The sequence below is a fragment of the Ailuropoda melanoleuca genome, chromosome 3, assembly GCF_002007445.2.
Source record: "Ailuropoda melanoleuca isolate Jingjing chromosome 3, ASM200744v2, whole genome shotgun sequence".
NCBI classification, from domain to species: domain Eukaryota; kingdom Metazoa; phylum Chordata; class Mammalia; order Carnivora; family Ursidae; genus Ailuropoda; species Ailuropoda melanoleuca.
Genome location: NC_048220.1, coordinates 100,766,491 through 100,788,958, shown reverse-complemented (window position 1 = coordinate 100,788,958; position 22,468 = coordinate 100,766,491). Strand labels below are relative to the sequence as shown.

General features: G+C 40.8%; 1 protein-coding gene across 3 annotated transcripts in view; it reads left to right on the top strand.

The window, feature by feature from the left end:
• Positions 1-22,468, top strand: part of SGCD (sarcoglycan delta) — a 941,028-nt gene that overhangs the window by 566,563 nt on the left and 351,997 nt on the right. For all 3 annotated transcript variants that reach the window (XM_011219187.3, XM_034656815.1, XM_002912498.4), the window contains one exon: positions 6,237-6,425. In XM_011219187.3, the coding sequence (XP_011217489.1) occupies positions 6,237-6,425 (189 nt within the window). The remainder of the gene's footprint in view (positions 1-6,236; positions 6,426-22,468) is intronic.

Below are 22,468 nucleotides of genomic sequence, written 5' to 3'. Positions count from 1 at the left end.
CCCATTCCCTCACCCCCCTCACCTCTGAAGCCCTCGGTTTGTTTCCCAGAGTCCATAGTCTCTCATGTTTCATTCCCCCTTCTGTTACCCCCCCTTCATTCTTCTCTTCCTTCTCCTACCGATCTTCCTATTTCTTATGTTCCATTNGATGAGAGAAATCATATGATAATTGTCTTTCTCTGCTTGACTTATTTCACTTAGCATTATCTCCTCCAGTGCCGTCCATGTTGCAGCAAATGTTGAGAATTCGTTCTTTCTGATAGCTGAGTAATATTCCATTGTATATATGGACCACAGCTTCTTAATCCAGTCATCTGTTGAAGGGCATCTCGGCTCCTTCCATGATTTGGCTATTGTGGACAATGCAGCTATGAACATTGGGGTGCATATGGCCCTTCTCTTCACTACGTCTGTATCTTTGGGGTAAATACCCAGTAGTGCAGGGCTCCTGGGTGGCTCAGTCATTGGGCATCTGCCTTCAGCTCAGGGCGTGATCCCGGCGTTCTGGGATCAAGCCCCAGATCAGGATCCTCTGCTGGGGGACTGCTTCTTCTCCCACTCCCCTGCTTGTCTCTCTCTCACTGGCTGTCTCCGTGTCAAATAAATAAATAAAATCTTAAAAAAAGAAAAACCCAGTAGTGCAATTGCTGGATTATAGGGCAGCTCTATTTTTAACTTTTGAGGGACCTCCACACTGTTTTCCAAAGTGGCTGTACCAACTTGCATTCCCACCAACAATGTAGGAGGGATCCCCTTTCTCCACATCCTCTCCAACAATTGTTGTTTCTTGCCNTGCCTTGTCAATTTTTGCCATTCTAACTGGCGTAAGGTGGTATCTCAGTGTGGTTTTGATTTGAATTTCCCTCATGGCTAATGATTTTGAACATTTTTTCATGTGTCTGTTAGCCATTTGTATGTCTTCATTGGAATGTGCATTTAATCAATTTCTGCAGAGTGTTATTATCTACTCAGAAGTCCAAAATCATTCCCAGTGGAGGAAAGATAACAGTCCCATCCGCCGTGCTCAACTAAGTGGCGATGTCTCATGCTGGTGTTACACTGAGGTCTTGCTGTATGCCAGGGGTCCTTTATGGGAGGGACCAGAGGAGGATCCAGGTTTTGTGAGGCTCAAAGCCTAAACAGTTTGTTGGGTTGTTTTAAGGGGAAAAAAATTAAAAAATTAACAATGCAAACTAATTAAGAACATGAATATACTTAGAATGAGAAGGGAAATTAAATTATTAATTTTTAAAAGGCCTATCATAAAATCTAGAAAATTTATATTGTGAATAATTAACTGACATACTTTTTCTACACTTTCTGGTTGCATAGCCTTTGATTGCCTCTTCATATGACAGCTGTTTGGCACTCTCACTTTCTTGTACAGACAATAGAAAAGCTCGTCGTCTCTTATGGCAATTTCAACAGAACTGAGTTTTTTATTATTGCTAGGTGTGATGTGCAAAGCATGCAACTTTACATACAGAATAGAAACACACAGTGCACATAACCCGCAAACATAAAAATTCCAATTCTGTTTTCCATGATTCCCGTTTAAAAAATGGTGGAGCATTTTTCATTTTATATGCTGAATTGAATCTATTCTCATCAGGAGAGAATTTTTGTTTTGACTAGGTGTCAGAATTGAATCCTACTTGAAATTTTACATACCTGATGATTGAAAAAAAAAGGCCACTTCGCTTCTGGCTTTTGCACTACCCATATATTTCTGGTGCTTGCCACGATAGGACACATTTACATCACACTGCGTACTTTGGTCCCGTACCTTCACGGCAGTCTGCTTGGTGAGTTGACACCAAGGAGGGAAGAAGAATTTCTGGAAGCCATTCCTACACTAGGAGGACTAGAAATAATGTACCTGTGCAGGGACGTGTCTGCAAACGATATGAATGTTTCCTACTGCGCCCAAACCAGAGGAACCCCCAATTTATCTTCCTGTTAGTTGGAGCTCCAAAGTTAATGGAAATCATCCAATGCCACCCAAAAAAAAGGGAGTTTGAAAAATACAAGGTCTTAACTAGCTGTAATTAAAACATCTTACTTTAGCCAATTTTATAAAACTGGATGATACTGTTAATGCATTGCTAGGGCACCCCCCAGAATCACGAAAGGGGCCTGGCCAAGAGAGGACCTTAAACTTCAGCTTCATTCCCTGGAGCGTCTTCTACTGGGGAGGATCAAAAGGAAACACAGATTGGAGATTATCTTTCTTATGTTTTTATCATCTCAACGTGTTTCAGTGTTGCCTAGAAAAATTAATGTACTCGGCATACCTAAATTTTCCTTTTCTATACAGCATTATTAGCAGATGTATCCATTCCCTTATGTTTGATTGTCACAGCTTCTTGTTGGCACCATTTGTCCAAAATTGCTCTCTTCCTTCCCCATTCTTTCGTTTTTCCCCCTTCCCTTCTGAATTGCACACTGAGTTTTGTTTTATGTGGCTCGTTAAAGTAGGCAGTGGGTGTCATGGAGACTCAAGAGCCCTTGTGACAGACTGAACAGGCTACTACACATGCACAAGGGATCTGAGTTCTAATCCCCTCTCAGCTTTTAATTTGTTGGGTGACTTGAAAGAGAACTACTTTCCCTTCCTGGCTCGAGCACCTCAGCTAGTCAGTAAACATGGTGGGCAAAACCTGTGGTTTCTAGGAGTCCAAGTGTTCTTCCAAATCCTCAGAAAGCTCTTTTTCCTGTTTTATATTCTAGAATTTGTTTCAAGCTGCTCGTCTTGAAATGGTCGTACTATTAAAAAATATATTCAATTAGGTCTTTAATCCATCTTTGGATTCAGATGTACTATCAGCTCCATCTGCAAAGTTTCACATTAGAATTCAGATATGGGGTTTAAGGAGCACACCTGTCATGAGGAGCACTGGGTGATGTATGGAATTGTTGAATCACTATACTATACGCATGAGACTAATATAACACTCTGTTAACTGTACTAGAATTAAAAACAATAAAAACAGCAAACATCTAAAAAATATATATATATATATTTTAAGGATTTTTTTTGTTTTGTTTTGTTTTGTTTTTTTTTTTTAGAGAAGTAGCCCCAAGTGCTTGGAATAACCTAGGGAAAAAATTTTTTTTGACCATTCTAATTCCATCATAGAGTTCAGAATTTGAATTTGTGTTTGTTGGAAGCTTATTTTGGAGCCTGATGCAGTCAGGGTTGAGAGACATTATTCTAGACCAGTGGTATGCAACCCTGTCTGTACTTTAAGATTACATGGGACCCTCTAAAAATGCTGGTTCCTGGGTCCTACCTATGTGATTATTATTGAAATGGCCTGAACATGTAGGCTTGTAAAATCTCCATGGCTATCTCTAATGCACATCTAGGATTGAGAAACCCTAATAGAGACCATCACTGCATTCTGTCAATGTCTAACAATCTTTGTAAGAAAAACAAAATCACAAATGTGATATTCATATCCCTAGTCTCTTAGAAGTATTTGCTGAACATGTCACTTCCACTTTATAGCTAAATTATGTAACTCCCGCATCAGTTGGGGCAATGTCAAAGAAAAATCAACTGGTGTGGTGCTAATACCTGTAGCTTCTGTACCCTGGTTTGTGAAGAATTTGACTGTTCATCATTCCTGCAAGAGTCCAGTACTGTTGGTCTTGTCCTTGCCCTACCACAAACCCTATATCCATGCACAAGTGGGTCAGCTCTAGTCTTAAATCAGCTCATTCATAAAATTAGTTTGAGTGGAAATAAAGGACCTTGCTGATAAGATTTTAAGATTCTTTGCTCATTTCCTTAATTTACAGAATANTACCACAAACCCTATATCCATGCACAAGTGGGTCAGCTCTAGTCTTAAATCAGCTCATTCATAAAATTAGTTGAGTGGAAATAAAGGACCTTGCTGATAAGATTTTAAGATTCTTTGCTCATTTCCTTAATTTACAGAATATGTTTTAATGCAAAAGAAAGGCCTAATTTCCTTCAAACTTAGAAGACATTCTTACCGCTTCTAATTGATCTTGATGTATTAAAAACAACAACAACAACAACAACAAACCAATGACTTTTTGTGTTTCCATGTTGTTACAACACAGCCCTGTTGTACAGAATTGTAAGAAGCTGATTGCAAAATGGAGATCCTCTTCTATCACGAAGTTCACTGCTTGGTTGGGAACCCAGTGCTTTGGGAGCCTAAAGTGAAAATGTACAGGGATACTTAAAATGAATTCCCCCACAGTGTTTGGCTTAAACTTCTATACCCCCAGACAGCAGAAGCTTTTACAGCAGACAGGAAATTCATTCATTCATTCATTCATTCATTCATTCATTCATCATTTATGCATCTGTTTTTTTTTTTCACTCATTCATGCCCTACACATATATTTAAATAAATACTCATGTGAAGACCTGATTTTGGCAATAGGGTAGTGTCCAGAATAAGACAGATGTCATGTAGGACTTCATTGAGCATTTCTGTTGACCATAAATAAAAAATGCACTGGGTTTTTCAGTGGAATTCCACTGATGTCCAAAGGCCTTGAGTTCTCAAGGGGATTTTTAGATTTTATGTGTACATTTTAATGGTTATCTAAAAACTGTAAAGTAATCATATCTAGCCCATCTTGAAGATGACCTAATAACCAAGGATGTGATTTTTAGGAACCCACATTATGTTTGTCACCGTGGTCACTTTAGTACCACATAGAACATATTTGATTGCTTTCTTCTAAAGATTTTATTTATTTGAGAGAAAGAGAGAAAGTGAGTGGGGAGGAAGAGAGAGAGAGAATCTCAAGCAGACTCTGTGCTAAGCACAGAGTGCCATGCAGGGCTCGATCTCAGGACAGCGAGACCAGGCCTTGAGCCAAAACTGATAGCCAGATATTTAACTGACTGAGCCATCCAGGCACCCCACAATTAATTGCTGTTGACTAAGATGAAAATAAAGGGAGGTAAGCTTTATTTTGAGGGACTGTAGTATGCTTACAGGAGGGGCAGATGAAGTAAAGATCTCAAAATAAAGGTTTGCAGATATTTGCGGAGAAAAGCAGGGGCTGTGTTGTCGTGTGGCTCATGGCAGAGTAGGGATGATCTCCGAAGATGCTTTGCTATAAAGCCCTGGGTACCACATTATGCCACTTAGTTTTAGGAAATCATCATCCTTTGTAGTAGTGTGTTATTGTCCATTTTCAATGATACACGTTAGTAGCTTTGTTTGTATTTAATTTTAAAATTTGTTTTGGATTTAGAATTTTATTGAAGTGATAAGTTTACTTAGATTTGTGTTGACACCTAATTAGTAGTGCTAGTATAAAGATCATTTTGTCAACAGCAGGGATTAGGGAAATCTTCCTTCCTTTAAGGGGGATTAGTCTATTACTTAATATTGACAAATATTTTTCTAACTTATCTCACTGTACTATAATCACTGTTTAACGAGTTCATTCCTCCCATTAGCCTGCAAACTCCTGGAAGGCATATCCACATCTTCCTTGACTTCGAGCCTCCTTTATGTTTATTAAATAAATGAGTTGATTAAAAATAATAAGTTGATTGATGACAATTGGAATTGCATAACTCCTAAGGACTAAGTCAGCACATAGTGAGGTTTCTGTCGAGGGAGGCATGTAAGCATAGACTATCACTTGAAGACCCCTGCGTCCAGTAAGGCTTAATCTGTTCCCATCAACATCCCTTTGAATTGTAAAATAGGGGGAAGATGAAAATTGTTACTGTTTCCCCTGACTTTCTGGCAGTACAGAGTGATTGCATTTGAGATCATTCCCCCCCCCCAATAAATTGCCTGAATAGTATTTATCATACCACCACGATGAACTGCTGGGGTTCATTTATCATCTCAGACAAATTCTCAGTTTTACCCTCCAGACTTGGGGAGGTGGTTGACAGTCTCCCTCACAAAGATGTTGGAATTCTAAGAGTCATTTGGAAAATGGCTTCCTAGGGGTCCTGTTCGTCCCATGGTTATGTGTGCCTGTGAATGTCTCAGTATACATCACGAGAGATGGCTGCATAAAATGAGAGGACTCACACAGCGTCCACAGGAGCCACTTTTGTCCAGAGGAAACAGATTTTTGGAGTTGTCAGGAGGGTGGAAACGTACAGACAGTAGCCAGCCATATCTCTTCATCAGTTGATTTTTTTCCTTTCCTTTTCTTCCCCCCGCCCCCCCCAGCAGTTTAATGTGAGTGCTTCTTTCTCGCCTCGTTTATTTCAGATGCCTCAGGAACAATACACACACCACCGGACCACCATGCCCAGCTCCGAGGGGCCACAGGTATACAAGGTGGGCATTTATGGCTGGCGGAAAAGATGCCTGTATTTCTTTGTCCTACTCCTGATGATTTTAATACTCGTGAACTTGGCCATGACCATCTGGATTCTCAAAGTCATGAACTTCACAATTGTAAGTAAAAACACATGTTTCTTTAGCCCTTCTTGGGGGAAGGGAAAGCATGGAGCAAAAAGAAGGAATGTGGAGAAGTGGTGGTAGTAGGATTCAAAATATCTTGCAGCCTGGCATTCAGTTATAAAATATTTCTGTTCAGATTACCTGTGGGGATTATGCCTCAGCAGCTGGGAATCCAAGTTAGAGGCGTTTCCCTCCTTTACAATCTCTAGTGTGCTTTCCCTCCATTTTGATAACTGTGTTTCTGTATCCTGTAGTTTCCAAGCCCTTTGAGTAAATAATGCAGGGAGAAGTATGGGCCAAATTCAAAGTACCAAGTTTTCCCAAATTTTGGTAGTGATTGTGAAAGGGTTTGTGAGGTAGAGGGTAGCAATATCTGAGTAGAATAAGGCTTTGTCGATTATCTAAGAGTTTTAACTCTCTGTGTATACCTGGTAGCCCGTTGCTGTGGTTAATTGAGATCCTCCTGCATTTGTAGGAGGCCAGTTTTCTTTGCCCCTGCCTGAGCAGGAGGGAAATGAGGGGAGGGTAGCTATGCTTCACTTTCTTTAAGAATTTGTGTTTATGCTTCTTTGGAGAAATTCTTGCAATTGCTAGTTAGGGGCACTATGTACGTTGAACATTTACTTGTTACAGTTCAAATGAGAAGAAAATTCTGGAAATATGATTTCTGGAGTTAGCCTGAGGTTTCCCCCACCCCTCGTTTTCCTAGAGATTCTGGCAGTATAAGTACTTTCACTTTTAGTGAACGCATAGTGGGTAGAAATCTGCTGCCCTGAGATTACTCTCATTTCTTGTGACGTCAAAAGTAAATAATTAGATTGCCAATAAAAATAAAACGTGTCTGATAAAGAAATGTGACCATGATACAATTAACAGGAAGGTTTTTCATATGAAAATCCCCAGTAGGGTAGTGGATTTTTGCCTTTTCTGGATTGTAAAGTTCATTTTTATCCTTAACACAGTCTGTGTGGTTGCACTTCCCTGCCTTTGCAGGGGCAGTATCTTCTGCTTAGGCTGCTTTTCTCCATCTTCCTGATGTTCCTATAGCTGCCTGGTGAAATCTTTGATCTCCTATAGCCCCGTGTACCCATTTCTTATTATACTCATCACCTTGGATAATAATGGTTACCTGTGTTTCACAGACAGACTAACTTTGAGAGGAGTGAGACCTGCATCTTTTTAGAGCTTAGGGCTCTAAGAGGTGTCCAGAGTCCATCTGGTGGTAAATCCAAGACCACAATTGGCATCTGTTGATGTACATGTTCTGGGATGTCTTTATTTTTTATTTATTATTTTTTAAAGATTTATACATCTGAGAGAGAGATTAAGAGACAGAGAGAGAGCGCACGCACATGAGTGGGGGTAGGGGCAGAGCGAGAGAGAATCTTCAGGCAGACTCAACCACTGAGCATAGAGCTCTACACTGGGCTTGATCCCAGGACCCCAAGATCATGACCTCCACTGAAATCAAGAGCTGGCCACCTAACCGGTTGAGGCCCCAGGCACCCCCGTGATGTCTTTACTTTCTGTTTCATGAACTTATAAAGTGGAAAAGCTTTTGTTTTGTAGTATTAAGAGAAGACTGAAGCTAGGGCAGTAGAATGGAGAATAAAGATGTAAAAGACACTTAAAAGATGGTGTTGGCATACCTCAACTGAGATGTAGGAGATGAAGGATTAGAAGAGATTCTGGGGGGCGCCTGGGTGGTGCAGTCATTAAGCGTCTGCCTTCGGCTCAGGGCGTGATCCCAGTGTTCTGAGATCGAGCCCCACATCAGGCTTCTCCGCTAGGAAGCCTGCTTCTCCCTCTCCCACTTCCCGTGCTTGTGTTCCCTCTCTCTCTCGCTGGCTGTCTCTTTCTCTGTCAAATAAATAAATAACTAAAATTTAAAAAAAAAGATTCTGGAACATTTCCAGGTTCTGGCTGGTGAGATAGTTGAATGGTGGGGTCCAAAAAACAAGATAGAATTCATTACTTTCCCATCGGAACCTATTTCTGTGATTTTTTACCTAATCTGGTGTGAGGTTAATTTATAGAATCTGAAATATTTGGGGGTGAGTGTGGTAGAGAGTATGAACTCACATCTTGAAAACTGTGATATCCTACAGATATGGCTTCTTGAGTGTGTTTTATCTGGCAAGCTTAATAGTAAGAGGTATATGTAAATGTATATTGAGTGACAATTCACTTTGATTGTATGTGAGCTTGGGGAGCAATATGACAGTAAGGTAATAATCTATTTAAAATAGGCTATTTCCTGTAGTTAACTAAATTGATTGCCAAAGTTGAGAGTTCTTAAAGCTTTACCAAACCAAGTACTTACTGAGGTGAGAATAATGCCATTATTAGCCATAATTGGTGCTTTATAATCATAATGCATTTGAGCAAATAGAGCTGAAGTGTCAGAAAATTGATCTTTCCCTGCAAGTTAAAAGCATATTTTCCATCAATCACAGTATAAAACATATTCTTTTAGAATTATAATTCTATTCCACAAATAGTAATTTACTGACAGTGAAGATCTTGAGAAAGAATAAGGTATTAACCCATTTTATATTGGAGTATATCGGGTGAAAGAGCAAGGAAATCAATGGGATAACAGTTAATCATTTTATGCAGGGATTTTAAAATATTGTCGACAGAAAAGAGTGATTTTTTTTTTTTTACATCTGGAGTATTCAATAATTTGCAATTTGGGAAAGTTCACAGTATAATCAAGCCCTCTGAGTAATAATGAACCAATAGAATGATGTCATATGAAAGTATTTGGGAGGACTTGGCAACTTATCCAAGATCGGATATCCAGATTTTACTTTGTGGTCAGAGTTGTATTCTCTGCCATCCCCAAGGATATATGCTGGAAGAGCCCTTCCATTAGAGCAATTGACAAACATCCAACCAAGTTTTCTTGGTCCCAGAGGCAAATCAAAAGACAAATGATTTTGCTCTCCTATTCCCTTCACAGGATATTCTGGTGTTCCTTATAAGGCAGGAGAGCAAGATGACACTTTGGTTCTCAGTTTTCCCCTCCATGGATGAGCGTGTGGTTTCCCTATACTGTGCACACCTGTAATTCAAACTATCCTGGTCAGCACACACTGTGCTGAATATGGGGACTACTATTTGCTAAGTGTTTTTTCTCTTAGTTTATTCTGTTAGTCACTGTGCTTGACCCTCAAAATATCTCTCATTTAATTTTCACGACAACTTTATAAATTAGGTATTATCTCCATTTTAATAAAAACAAATGCTCAGAGAAGTTCAGCGATGCGCTGAAGGACACACAGCTCCTAAATAAAAGAGCTAGTGTTTGACTTCAAAGCCCAACCCTTTCCACTAGACATTCATTTCTTACGTAACCACAAATAAAATGGTTTTTTTTTTTACTCCTCCCCCTAATTGCTATAATGATCCGGCTGTTCAGCAAAACCGTACAGCCACCACAAGGGTCACTGTCTTTGTGGCCCACTGTCTCTCATCTGATCACAAATGTCACTTCTTCCATCTGAAATAGCCATGGACATTTTCTGTGTAGAGTAGTTCCCTGGTAGTTATGAATGTTCAGTCCTTGCGTCACTTTTCTTTGCACTCTATCTGTTGACCCTCTCCCTCCACGGTCTCAGCCTTCTATTTTATCCCCTTGTGGTGTTCACGTGCACATTTAATATAAACTTAGGAATAAGTTCTGTGTCATGGGGTGACATGGAGACTCAGCACATTCATTTGTGTTGAGCATTTATGGCAGCCTCTGACCCACAGAAGACTTGATATTGGCAACAGAAAGTCACAAGAGACCCTACACCATAGTGTCGCGGGTCAGGGCTCGGACTCTGCAGATGGATGTTGTACATACAGATCTGGCTTCTGCTGCTTACTTTGTCAAGGTCCTCAGCCCCTCTGTGCTCTGGTTTCCTGGGAGTAGCAGCAATACCTGCCTATTTATAGGATTGTTGTGAAGAGTCCATGAGGTCACGAGTATAAACTGTCTAGAATGGTGGTCGGCACATGGTAAGTTATATTAGTGTTGGCTATCATCATCGCCATTGTAACTTTTGAAGGCTTGTTTTGTGCCAGGCACTAAGCTGCTGCAATTTATAAGTACTATCTAAATTAATCCGTCTGCGAGTAGGTACTGTTATGGTACCAACTTGACAAGGGAAGGGAGAGGCTCAATAACTTGATTTGTGATCACGTAGCTCTAATGAGACCGAGTAAAGATTTGAATCCAAGCAGTCTAGCTCTGGAACCCAGTCTGTTTGCCATTGTGATATATTGTGGGGCAGCACAAAAAGTCTTAGCATTGGAGAGAGGGGTTGTTGGCCAGCTTACTCATTGGAGCATGCGATGCTTGATCTCAAGGTTGTGAGTTCAAGCCCCACGTTCAGCAAGAGCTTACCTAAAATAAATATATAAATAAACATTAATTAATTAATTAAAAATTAATTAAAAAAATAAAAATAAAAAAGTCCTAGCATGAATGTCAGGGAACTGGATGCCTAGCTGGCCATGAACTACATCACCTTTTTTCTCTGAGACTCAGTATAGAAATGAACGCATTGAACTAGGTGTCTTTGAGACTATAAAACTATAAGGTATCTTCCTGTTGGGAACACTGTGGTGTTTTCTTTTGGGCTTTGCCTTGACCACGTGTGAGCTCACTCCATAGAAGACGGCTGCTGCTGCCGACACATTCTAGCAACCCAGTGCAAATAATGTGGCCTCGAAGACCTCCCCAAATACTCCGAATTGATCATCTACAATAGCATTTAGCACAAGTGGTTATGAAGTGATAACATTTAAAAGGCTTGGGAATTATCAATAGATGGCGTGATCTCTTAGCGCAGTTGAGTGTGAAGTCACTCACTGTTAGACAAAAGAGAAGCTTAGGAGTCATCTCATCAGATACCCTCATTTTGCAGATGATGGAATCAAAGTGGATAGTGAGGTTGCCTGGCCCAGCTGCGTTGCCCTAACCATGCCAGGAACTTCTCAGGAGCAGGGATTATGCTCTATTTATCTTTGTAGCTCTAACCCAGTGCCAGTATACAGTAGGCTTCCAATATGTGCTTGCCAGTTATAAATTGCCTTTGTGTAGGTCGTACGCATGAGATGCTAGGTGCACAGTACCTGGTCAGTGCAGGTCACGTGAGAAGTCCTCTGTAAATTATAGCTTCTCTCCCTCGTTTAATAGGTGACCTAACTTCTGTTTCTCTTTCCATTCAATTACAATTATAAAATTCAAACCATTTTATTTGTGGTTACATAAGAAATGAATGTCTATTTGTTTAATAAAAACTCAGAACTTACTGATTTTCCATATAGTCCTCATAAAAACCCCAGTCGGCATCACCATTGCCCATATTTTACAGGTAGGGAAGGAGAGGCTCGGAGAAGTATGGTAACTTGCCCAAGGTCATGCCGTCAGTGAGCGATGAAGCTGGGATTGGGTCACAGGGAGTCTGGCTCTAAAAGCCCATGCTCTTAATCAGTACACTATGCTGCCCATTTTCCAACTGCTATTTTTCATGAAGACAAATTGAATTTGTTCAGTGCAATGTCTAAAACATGATTTATTTACCCTAAAGTAAGATAAAGATCCACTGAGGGTCAGAGGAAGGCATTCTAATACTTGTAAATTGGACACATTGTGAAACAGTAAAAGCCGGAGAGAATGGACAATGTGTTCCATAACTCAGAACACTGACATATCATCTGTTTGGAGAAGGCTCAAGGAACTGCGACCCAGTCAAACTAACTCAAGTAGAGGGGAGTGAGGATACACGTGCCCTGGGAGGGGGCGAGGAAGCTCATGGGTACATGGGAGCACCTCACAGCAGAGGGACTGAGAGTGTGGCAGGAACCAAGGCTGCTCTGGGGATGCCCACCCTCAGGCTGTCCCCAGCCGTGTGGCATCACACGCTGGGACATTTGCTTCTGTCGCAGACCAGGTTCCTTCTGCTTTTGTTTTTCCTTCAACTAACACCCCATGTTAATTCAGCTTTTCCACTTCTTTGCCATTTAAGCACATATTTATGTGCCCTTGACCTTCCCTTTATAATGACCTTTCCTCTCCAGCTCCCACCTCTACTTGCCCCCATCTCTGGTTACCCAGGTGACATCCCAGAGAAGGAACTGCATTGGCCCAGATGTTGCACATAACACAGTAACTTGGTTGGATGCCCCATCAGCTGTGGGCTTGCAGGACAAAGCCACAGTTCTCAGAGTCTGGCTCTTTGAGCTGNTAGAGACTGAGGAAGATGCCCCATCAGCTGTGGGCTTGCAGGACAAAGCCACAGTTCTCAGAGTCTGGCTCTTTGAGCTGCCCGGCCAGGTCTTCCCTCCCATGAGGTCAGAAATATACTTGAAAATCTTATCTATATTTGCTCTTCTATAAACATTGCCTTTTTAAAGCTTTTCTGTTTCTTCTCATTTGTTCTGTGACACCTTCCCAGAGTAAGCTGATGACTCCCTCTTCTGTGTTCCACTGTACCTGCCTTCAGGCAGTCGGCTGGGGGAGTGCATTCAGTACTGCATTTACTTATTTTCCTGGCCCTCTCCCTTGCTAGGCTGTGAGCTCCAGAGACAGGAACCTTAAACTATTCATATTTGAATCCACAAGTTTAAGCACCTTGCTTAACATATAGTATTTAGAATGTTTATTGAATAAATGAATTGGAAAAAAAATCATGAATAGCCCGTCACTTTAAATTAAAATGTGTAAAGATAGGTTAATAGAGCTTTATATAGCTTTTAAAATGAACTATTAGTTCATTTATTAAGGTAGACAGATCATAAATGAGATGAATACTTGAATTTGATTATGAAAAGGTATTTTTAATACAGACACTCCCTCCTGTGTATCAACTACCTGCTACATTTTAATTACATGAGAAGAGAAGGGTAATAAGGGAGTTTGAAACAGAATTGAAACAGGAGATGTCATCCTAGTTAATATACAGATTTGCTCAGCAGATGAAAGGAAATTATATTATTGGCTTTAGATTTTTCATTTAACGATGTTAATGAATATATTGTGTGTGTGAGCAGCATTCACGTTAGCTCCTACACTGAGAAAAACATCATGCTTCTGACCCTCAGTGCTTTTGACTCTTGTGGTCACTTTCTATCCATTAGCTCAAGTTCATCAACCTGAAAAACTGCCAAATTTTTTTTTTTAAAGCGACATGAAAATTATAATGCAGGAAAAACAAAAAACAAAAGTTCATTCTGTTCCATGATCAGCCCTGGGATATGCTCTGCAGTGTCTGATTCGCTTTGAAGCCTACTGTGTTTTACACCTTTATAAGAATGAAAATCTTCAAGTATGACTTTATTCATTGTAACCGCTATGGAGTGCTGTGAACCAAGCTTGTTACAAATTTATACAATGTATTGGCCATATTAGCTTCGATTCAATCAGTATTTCTTTTTTTTTTTTTAAGATTTTATTTATTTATTCGACAGAGATAGAGACAGCCAGCAAGAGAGGGAACACAAGCAGGGGGAGTGGGAGAGGAAGAAGCAGGCTCATAGCGGAGGAGCCTGATGTGGGGCTCGATCCCATAACGCCGGGATCACACCCTGAGCCGAAGGCAGATGCTTAACCGCTGTGCCACCCAGGCGCCCCTCAATCAGTATTTCTTAAGCACATTACTTGTGCAGGACACCGTGCTTTGTTTGGACAGTGAAGATTATAATAAAGAAAATCCTGGATTTTAGTAGACCATAGTTTACTAGGAAGCAAAATAAATAAATAAATAAATAAATAAATAAAGTGTGATATTAATCCATTCCCAAAATGACACAAATTTTAAGGGAGTATCAGAGAAGAAATCAGCTAAAGCTAGAAGGTACTGGAAGACTTCTTGAGTCTTAAAGGATGGGTAAGGCCTTTTGAGTCATGTTGAAAGCAGAGAAAGCACCATGACTGTAGCCTGGATATAGTGTGTTAAACTTGGTTGGGGAGCCTCGACACTAGGGTTCCAATATTGAGAGCTCAGGGCCTTGGAGAGAAAAGATGGGGTGGGGAGGAGAAGAGTGGAAACTGTCACACTCTTGACAAGTCAGACTGAGAAACTTGAGCTCTAATTATAAACAAATGACTCTGCAATGTTAGTCTGTTATTTGGGTAATATCCATGATTTTTGCCACTTCTTATTGTTTTCATATACTCAAAATTCCTTTTAGATGATTGTAGAATTGAGAACAATAAAGAATGTCAGCAAGCTCCCTAGAAATATTTTTCTTTTCATACATCACACATAGCTGCTCACACATGGAATTTTAGATCTTACGGGTCATGTGGCTGTTATTCTGTCCTGTTACTCAGAACTCTGAATGACTCTCAAAATCAGAAGTTATGACCAGATCTTGGAGCTCTGTTCACTCTCACTGAGGCATGAAGCAATTGTAGGAGAGAAGTTCCCAGTCCCAAGGGGTATGTTACCACAGAGAACTTACACATCAGTCCTGCCGTAGCAGACAGGGGTTACTCGGGCTGTAGAAAAAAAACAAAACAAAGCACACAGTAAATATGAGGAGGTTTAAGGTCATTTGAGTTGCCTGAGGGTCATTAGTTAGGGTTTCTAAGCTCGGAGTGGCTTTGTAAATACTTTATCTAGAACTGCACTAATAGGAACTTAAAATTAACGTTAAAAATTCGGTTCCTTAGTCACACTAGCCACCTCACCAATATTCAACAGCTCCTCTCGTCAGCAGACCAGGTAGAAAACATTTCCATCACTGCGGGGAGTTCTCGGTTATACAACAGGTCCAGAACCTACTAACCTACCATTTAGATCGGCCTTGGTGGGTGTGCTCAGACCTTTGAACAACAAAGTTTTTCATTTCTCTCCATACAACAATTCTTGTGTTTTCTTTCTGTGCCGCAGGCAATTTTTAGTACCTGGAGCCATGATATTAAGGTAGAAAAACAAAAAGCAAACAAAACTCAATTTATCAGAAGGAAGAGAAGAAAGTTTCTCATAATCTCATAAACAGATGACCCCAAATAACTGGTTATAATGGCCTTGTTCCTTTTCCACACACCCATTCTCTGTCCCCTTGCTTCCTTTCAATACTCCTCACCGGGAAAGTAGTGAGACGGTGATAGATTTTTCATCTTGCCTGTGAGGAGCAAGGTGGTCCTTTGTTGGGCACACAGCTCTGTTGAGGGGGGAAGGTCAGGGATCATTTCTGAGCCTTATTCTCTCAATCTGTAAAAATATGCAGTTTGTACCAGATGAAATACAAGGTCGTCCCTCCAGAGCTTAAATAGTTTCTCTGCCTAATTGCTGAATCCTCCCATACTCTTTAACTCAGAATGAGAGATTGAATCATTTTTTCCTCTAGAAGTAAGTGTGTGTGTGTGTGTGTGTGTGTGTGTGTGTGTGTGTGTGTTTGCTCACACTATATTTAGATAAAAATCCAAGATGCTATATGCCCGGAAATACATCTCATGTGCCATTTAAAAACATTGAAATCTTAATCCATTCAATTATTTAATGAGTAATTGGTCTCATTATCTATTATTACCCAACAAACTACCCCAAAACCTGATGACCTGATGTAACAGCAGTAATTAATTTTGTTCAGGAATCTCCAGTTCAGGTGGAACTCAGTGGGAATGTGTTCTCTNGTACAGCCACCACAAGGGTCACTGTCTTTGTGGCCCACTGTCTCTCATCTGATCACAAATGTCACTTCTTCCATCTGAAATAGCCATGGACATTTTCTGCGTAGAGTAGTTCCCTGGTAGTTATGAATGTTCAGTCCTTGCGTCACTTTTCTTTGCACTCTATCTGTTGACCCTCTCCCTCCACGGTCTCAGCCTTCTATTTTATCCCCTTGTGGTGTTCATGTGCACATTTAATATAAACTTAGGAATAAGTTCTGTGTCATGGGGTGACATGGAGACTCAGCACATTCATTTGTGTTGAGCATTTATGGCAGCCTCTGACCCACAGAAGACTTGATATTGGCAACAGAAAGTCACAAGAGACCCTACACCATAGTGTCGCGGGTCAGGGCTCGGACTCTGCAGATGGATGTTGTACATACAGATCTGGCTTCTGCTGCTTACTTTGTCAAGGTCCTCAGCCCCTCTGTGCTCTGGTTTCCTGGGAGTAGCAGCAATACCTGCCTATTTATAGGATCGTTGTGAAGAGTCCATGAGGTCACGAGTATAAACTGTCTAGAATGGTGGTCGGCACATGGTAAGTTATATTAGTGTTGGCTATCATCATCGCCATTGTAACTTTTGAAGGCTTGTTTTGTGCCAGGCACTAAGCTGCTGCAATTTATAAGTACTATCTAAATTAATCCGTCTGCGAGTAGGTACTGTTATGGTACCAACTTGACAAGGGAAGGGAGAGGCTCAATAACTTGATTTGTGATCACGTAGCTCTAATGAGACCGAGTAAAGATTTGAATCCAAGCAGTCTAGCTCTGGAACCCGGTCTGTTTGCCATTGTGATATATTGTGGGGCAGCACAAAAAGTCTTAGCATTGGAGAGAGGGGTTGTTGGCCAGCTTACTCATTGGAGCATGCGATGCTTGATCTCAAGGTTGTGAGTTCAAGCCCCACGTTCAGCAAGAGCTTACCTAAAATAAATATATAAATAAACATTAATTAATTAATTAAAAAATTAATTAAAAAAATAAAAATAAAAAAGTCCTAGCATGAATGTCAGGGAACTGGATGCCTAGCTGGCCATGAACTACATCACCTTTTTTCTCTGAGACTCAGTATAGAAATGAACGCATTGAACTAGGTGTCTTTGAGACTATAAAACTATAAGGTATCTTCCTGTTGGAACACTGTGGTGTTTTCTTTTGGGCTTTGCCTTGACCACGTGTGAGCTCACTCCATAGAAGACGGCTGCTGCTGCCGACACATTCTAGCAACCCAGTGCAAATAATGTGGCCTCGAAGACCTCCCCAAATACTCCGAATTGATCATCTACAATAGCATTTAGCACAAGTGGTTATGAAGTGATAACATTTAAAAGGCTTGGGAATTATCAATAGATGGCGTGATCTCTTAGCGCAGTTGAGTGTGAAGTCACTCACTGTTAGACAAAAGAGAAGCTTAGGAGTCATCTCATCAGATACCCTCATTTTGCAGATGATGGAATCAAAGTGGATAGTGAGGTTGCCTGGCCCAGCTGCGTTGCCCTAACCATGCCAGGAACTTCTCAGGAGCAGGGATTATGCTCTATTTATCTTTGTAGCTCTAACCCAGTGCCAGTATACAGTAGGCTTCCAATATGTGCTTGCCAGTTATAAATTGCCTTTGTGTAGGTCGTACGCATGAGATGCTAGGTGCACAGTACCTGGTCAGTGCAGGTCACGTGAGAAGTCCTCTGTAAATTATAGCTTCTCTCCCTCGTTTAATAGGTGACCTAACTTCTGTTTCTCTTTCCATTCAATTACAATTATAAAATTCAAACCATTTTATTTGTGGTTACATAAGAAATGAATGTCTATTTGTTTAATAAAAACTCAGAACTTACTGATTTTCCATATAGTCCTCATAAAAACCCCAGTCGGCATCACCATTGCCCATATTTTACAGGTAGGGAAGCAGAGGCTCGGAGAAGTATGGTAACTTGCCCAAGGTCATGCCGTCAGTGAGCGATGGAGCTGGGATTGGGTCACAGGGAGTCTGGCTCTAAAAGCCCATGCTCTTAATCAGTACACTATGCTGCCCATTTTCCAACTGCTATTTTTCATGAAGACAAATTGAATTTGTTCAGTGCAATGTCTAAAACATGATTTATTTACCCTAAAGTAAGATAAAGATCCACTGAGGGTCAGAGGAAGGCATTCTAATACTTGTAAATTGGACACATTGTGAAACAGTAAAAGCCGGAGAGAATGGACAATGTGTTCCATAACTCAGAACGCTGACATATCATCTGTTTGGAGAAGGCTCAAGGAACTGCGACCCAGTCAAACTAACTCAAGTAGAGGGGAGTGAGGATACACGTGCCCTGGGAGGGGGCGAGGAATCTCATGGGTACATGGGAGCACCTCACAGCAGAGGGACTGAGAGTGTGGCAGGAACCAAGGCTGCTCTGGGGATGCCCACCCTCAGGCTGTCCCCAGCCGTGTGGCATCACACGCTGGGACATTTGCTTCTGTCGCAGACCAGGTTCCTTCTGCTTTTGTTTTTCCTTCAACTAACACCCCATGTTAATTCAGCTTTTCCACTTCTTTGCCATTTAAGCACATATTTATCTGCCCTTGACCTTCCCTTTATAATGACCTTTCCTCTCCAGCTCCCACCTCTACTTGCCCCCATCTCTGGTTACCCAGGTGACATCCCAGAGAAGGAACTGCATTGGCCCAGATGTTGCACATAACACAGTAACTTGGTTGGATGCCTAGAGACTGAGGAAGATGCCCCATCAGCTGTGGGCTTGCAGGACAAAGCCACAGTTCTCAGAGTCTGGCTCTTTGAGCTGCCCGGCCAGGTGTTCCCTCCCATGAGGTCAGAAATATACTTGAAAATCTTATCTATATTTGCTCTTCTATAAACATTGCCTTTTTAAAGCTTTTCTGTTTCTTCTCATTTGTTCTGTGACACCTTCCCAGAGTAAGCTGATGACTCCCTCTTCTGTGTTCCACTGTACCTGCCGTCAGGCAGTCGGCCGGGGGAGTGCATTCAGTACTGCATTTACTTATTTTCCTGGCCCTCTCCCTTGCTAGGCTGTGAGCTCCAGAGACAGGAACCTTAAACTATTCATATTTGAATCCACAAGTTTAAGCACCTTGCTTAACATATAGTATTTAGAATGTTTATTGAATAAATGAATTGGAAAAAAAATCATGAATAGCCCGTCACTTTAAATTAAAATGTGTAAAGATAGGTTAATAGAGCTTTATATAGCTTTTAAAATGAACTATTAGTTCATTTATTAAGGTAGACAGATCATAAATGAGATGAATACTTGAATTTGATTATGAAAAGGTATTTTTAATACAGACACTCCCTCCTGTGTATCAACTACCTGCTACATTTTAATTACATGAGAAGAGAAGGGTAATAAGGGAGTTTGAAACAGAATTGAAACAGGAGATGTCATCCTAGTTAATATACAGATTTGCTCAGCAGATGAAAGGAAATTATATTATTGGCTTTAGATTTTTCATTTAACGATGTGAATGAATATATTGTGTGTGTGAGCAGCATTCACGTTAGCTCCTACACTGAGAAAAACATCATGCTTCTGACCCTCAGTGCTTTTGACTCTTGTGGTCACTTTCTATCCATTAGCTCAAGTTCATCAACCTGAAAAACTGCCAAATTTTTTTTTTTAAAGCGACATGAAAATTATAATGCAGGAAAAACAAAAAACAAAAGTTCATTCTGTTCCATGATCAGCCCTGGGATATGCTCTGCAGTGTCTGATTCGCTTTGAAGCCTACTGTGTTTTACACCTTTATAAGAATGAAAATCTTCAAGTATGACTTTATTCATTGTAACCGCTATGGAGTGCTGTGAACCAAGCTTGTTACAAATTTATACAATGTATTGGCCATATTAGCTTCGATTCAATCAGTATTTCTTTTTTTTTTTTTAAGATTTTATTTATTTATTCGACAGAGATAGAGACAGCCAGCAAGAGAGGGAACACAAGCAGGGGGAGTGGGAGAGGAAGAAGCAGGCTCATAGCGGAGGAGCCTGATGTGGGGCTCGATCCCATAACGCCGGGATCACACCCTGAGCCGAAGGCAGATGCTTAACCGCTGTGCCACCCAGGCGCCCCTCAATCAGTATTTCTTAAGCACATTACTTGTGCAGGACACCGTGCTTTGTTTGGACAGTGAAGATTATAATAAAGAAAATCCTGGATTTTAGTAGACCATAGTTTACTAGGAAGCAAAATAAATAAATAAATAAATAAATAAAGTGTGATATTAATCCATTCCCAAAATGACACAAATTTTAAGGGAGTATCAGAGAAGAAATCAGCTAAAGCTAGAAGGTACTGGAAGACTTCTTGAGTCTTAAAGGATGGGTAAGGCCTTTTGAGTCATGTTGAAAGCAGAGAAAGCACCATGACTGTAGCCTGGATATAGTGTGTTAAACTTGGTTGGGGAGCCTCGACACTAGGGTTCCAATATTGAGAGCTCAGGGCCTTGGAGAGAAAAGATGGGGTGGGGAGGAGAAGAGTGGAAACTGTCACACTCTTGACAGGTCAGACTGAGAAACTTGAGCTCTAATTATAAACAAATGACTCTGCAATGTTAGTCTGTTATTTGGGTAATATCCATGATTTTTGCCACTTCTTATTGTTTTCATATACTCAAAATTCCTTTTAGATGATTGTAGAATTGAGAACAATAAAGAATGTCAGCAAGCTCCCTAGAAATATTTTTCTTTTCATACATCACACATAGCTGCTCACACATGGAATTTTAGATCTTACGGGTCATGTGGCTGTTATTCTGTCCTGTTACTCAGAACTCTGAATGACTCTCAAAATCAGAAGTTATGACCAGATCTTGGAGCTCTGTTCACTCTCACTGAGGCATGAAGCAATTGTAGGAGAGAAGTTCCCAGTCCCAAGGGGTATGTTACCACAGAGAACTTACACATCAGTCCTGCCGTAGCAGACAGGGGTTACTCGGGCTGTAGAAAAAAAACAAAACAAAGCACACAGTAAATATGAGGAGGTTTAAGGTCATTTGAGTTGCCTGAGGGTCATTAGTTAGGGTTTCTAAGCTCGGAGTGGCTTTGTAAATACTTTATCTAGAACTGCACTAATAGGAACTTAAAATTAACGTTAAAAATTCGGTTCCTTAGTCACACTAGCCACCTCACCAATATTCAACAGCTCCTCTCGTCAGCAGACCAGGTAGAAAACATTTCCATCACTGCGGGGAGTTCTCGGTTATACAACAGGTCCAGAACCTACTAATCTACCATTTAGATCGGCCTTGGTGGGTGTGCTCAGACCTTTGAACAACAAAGTTTTTCATTTCTCTCCATACAACAATTCTTGTGTTTTCTTTCTGTGCCGCAGGCAATTTTTAGTACCTGGAGCCATGATATTAAGGTAGAAAAACAAAAAGCAAACAAAACTCAATTTATCAGAAGGAAGAGAAGAAAGTTTCTCATAATCTCATAAACAGATGACCCCAAATAACTGGTTATAATGGCCTTGTTCCTTTTCCACACACCCATTCTCTGTCCCCTTGCTTCCTTTCAATACTCCTCACCGGGAAAGTAGTGAGACGGTGATAGATTTTTCATCTTGCCTGTGAGGAGCAAGGTGGTCCTTTGTTGGGCACACAGCTCTGTTGAGGGGGGAAGGTCAGGGATCATTTCTGAGCCTTATTCTCTCAATCTGTAAAAATACGCAGTTTGTACCAGATGAAATACAAGGTCGTCCCTCCAGAGCTTAAATAGTTTCTCTGCCTAATTGCTGAATCCTCCCATACTCTTTAACTCAGAATGAGAGATTGAATCATTTTTTCCTCTAGAAGTAAGTGTGTGTGTGTGTGTGTGTGTGTNTCCTCTAGAAGTGTGTGTGTGTGTGTGTGTTTGCTCACACTATATTTAGATAAAAATCCAAGATGCTATATGCCCGGAAATACATCTCATGTGCCATTTAAAAACATTGAAATCTTAATCCATTCAATTATTTAATGAGTAATTGGTCTCATTATCTATTATTACCCAACAAACTACCCCAAAACCTGATGACCTGATGTAACAGCAGTAATTAATTTTGTTCAGGAATCTCCAGTTCAGGTGGAACTCAGTGGGAATGTGTTCTCTGTGCTCCCTGATATCTGGCACCTGAGTTGGGAAGACTCAGGCTGGGGTCGGCTCAACAGCTAAGACGAATCATCGAGAGGCATGTTTACTTACATGTATAGGCCCATCTGTGAAATGGGACCTCAGCAAGCCAGACGATCTATACACGGGCCACCACGTCAGCCTATTTGGGCTTCTTATCCACGTGGCAGCTGGGTTCCAGAACATGTGTTTCACTTACACAAGGTGGGAGTGCCTACTCCTGTTA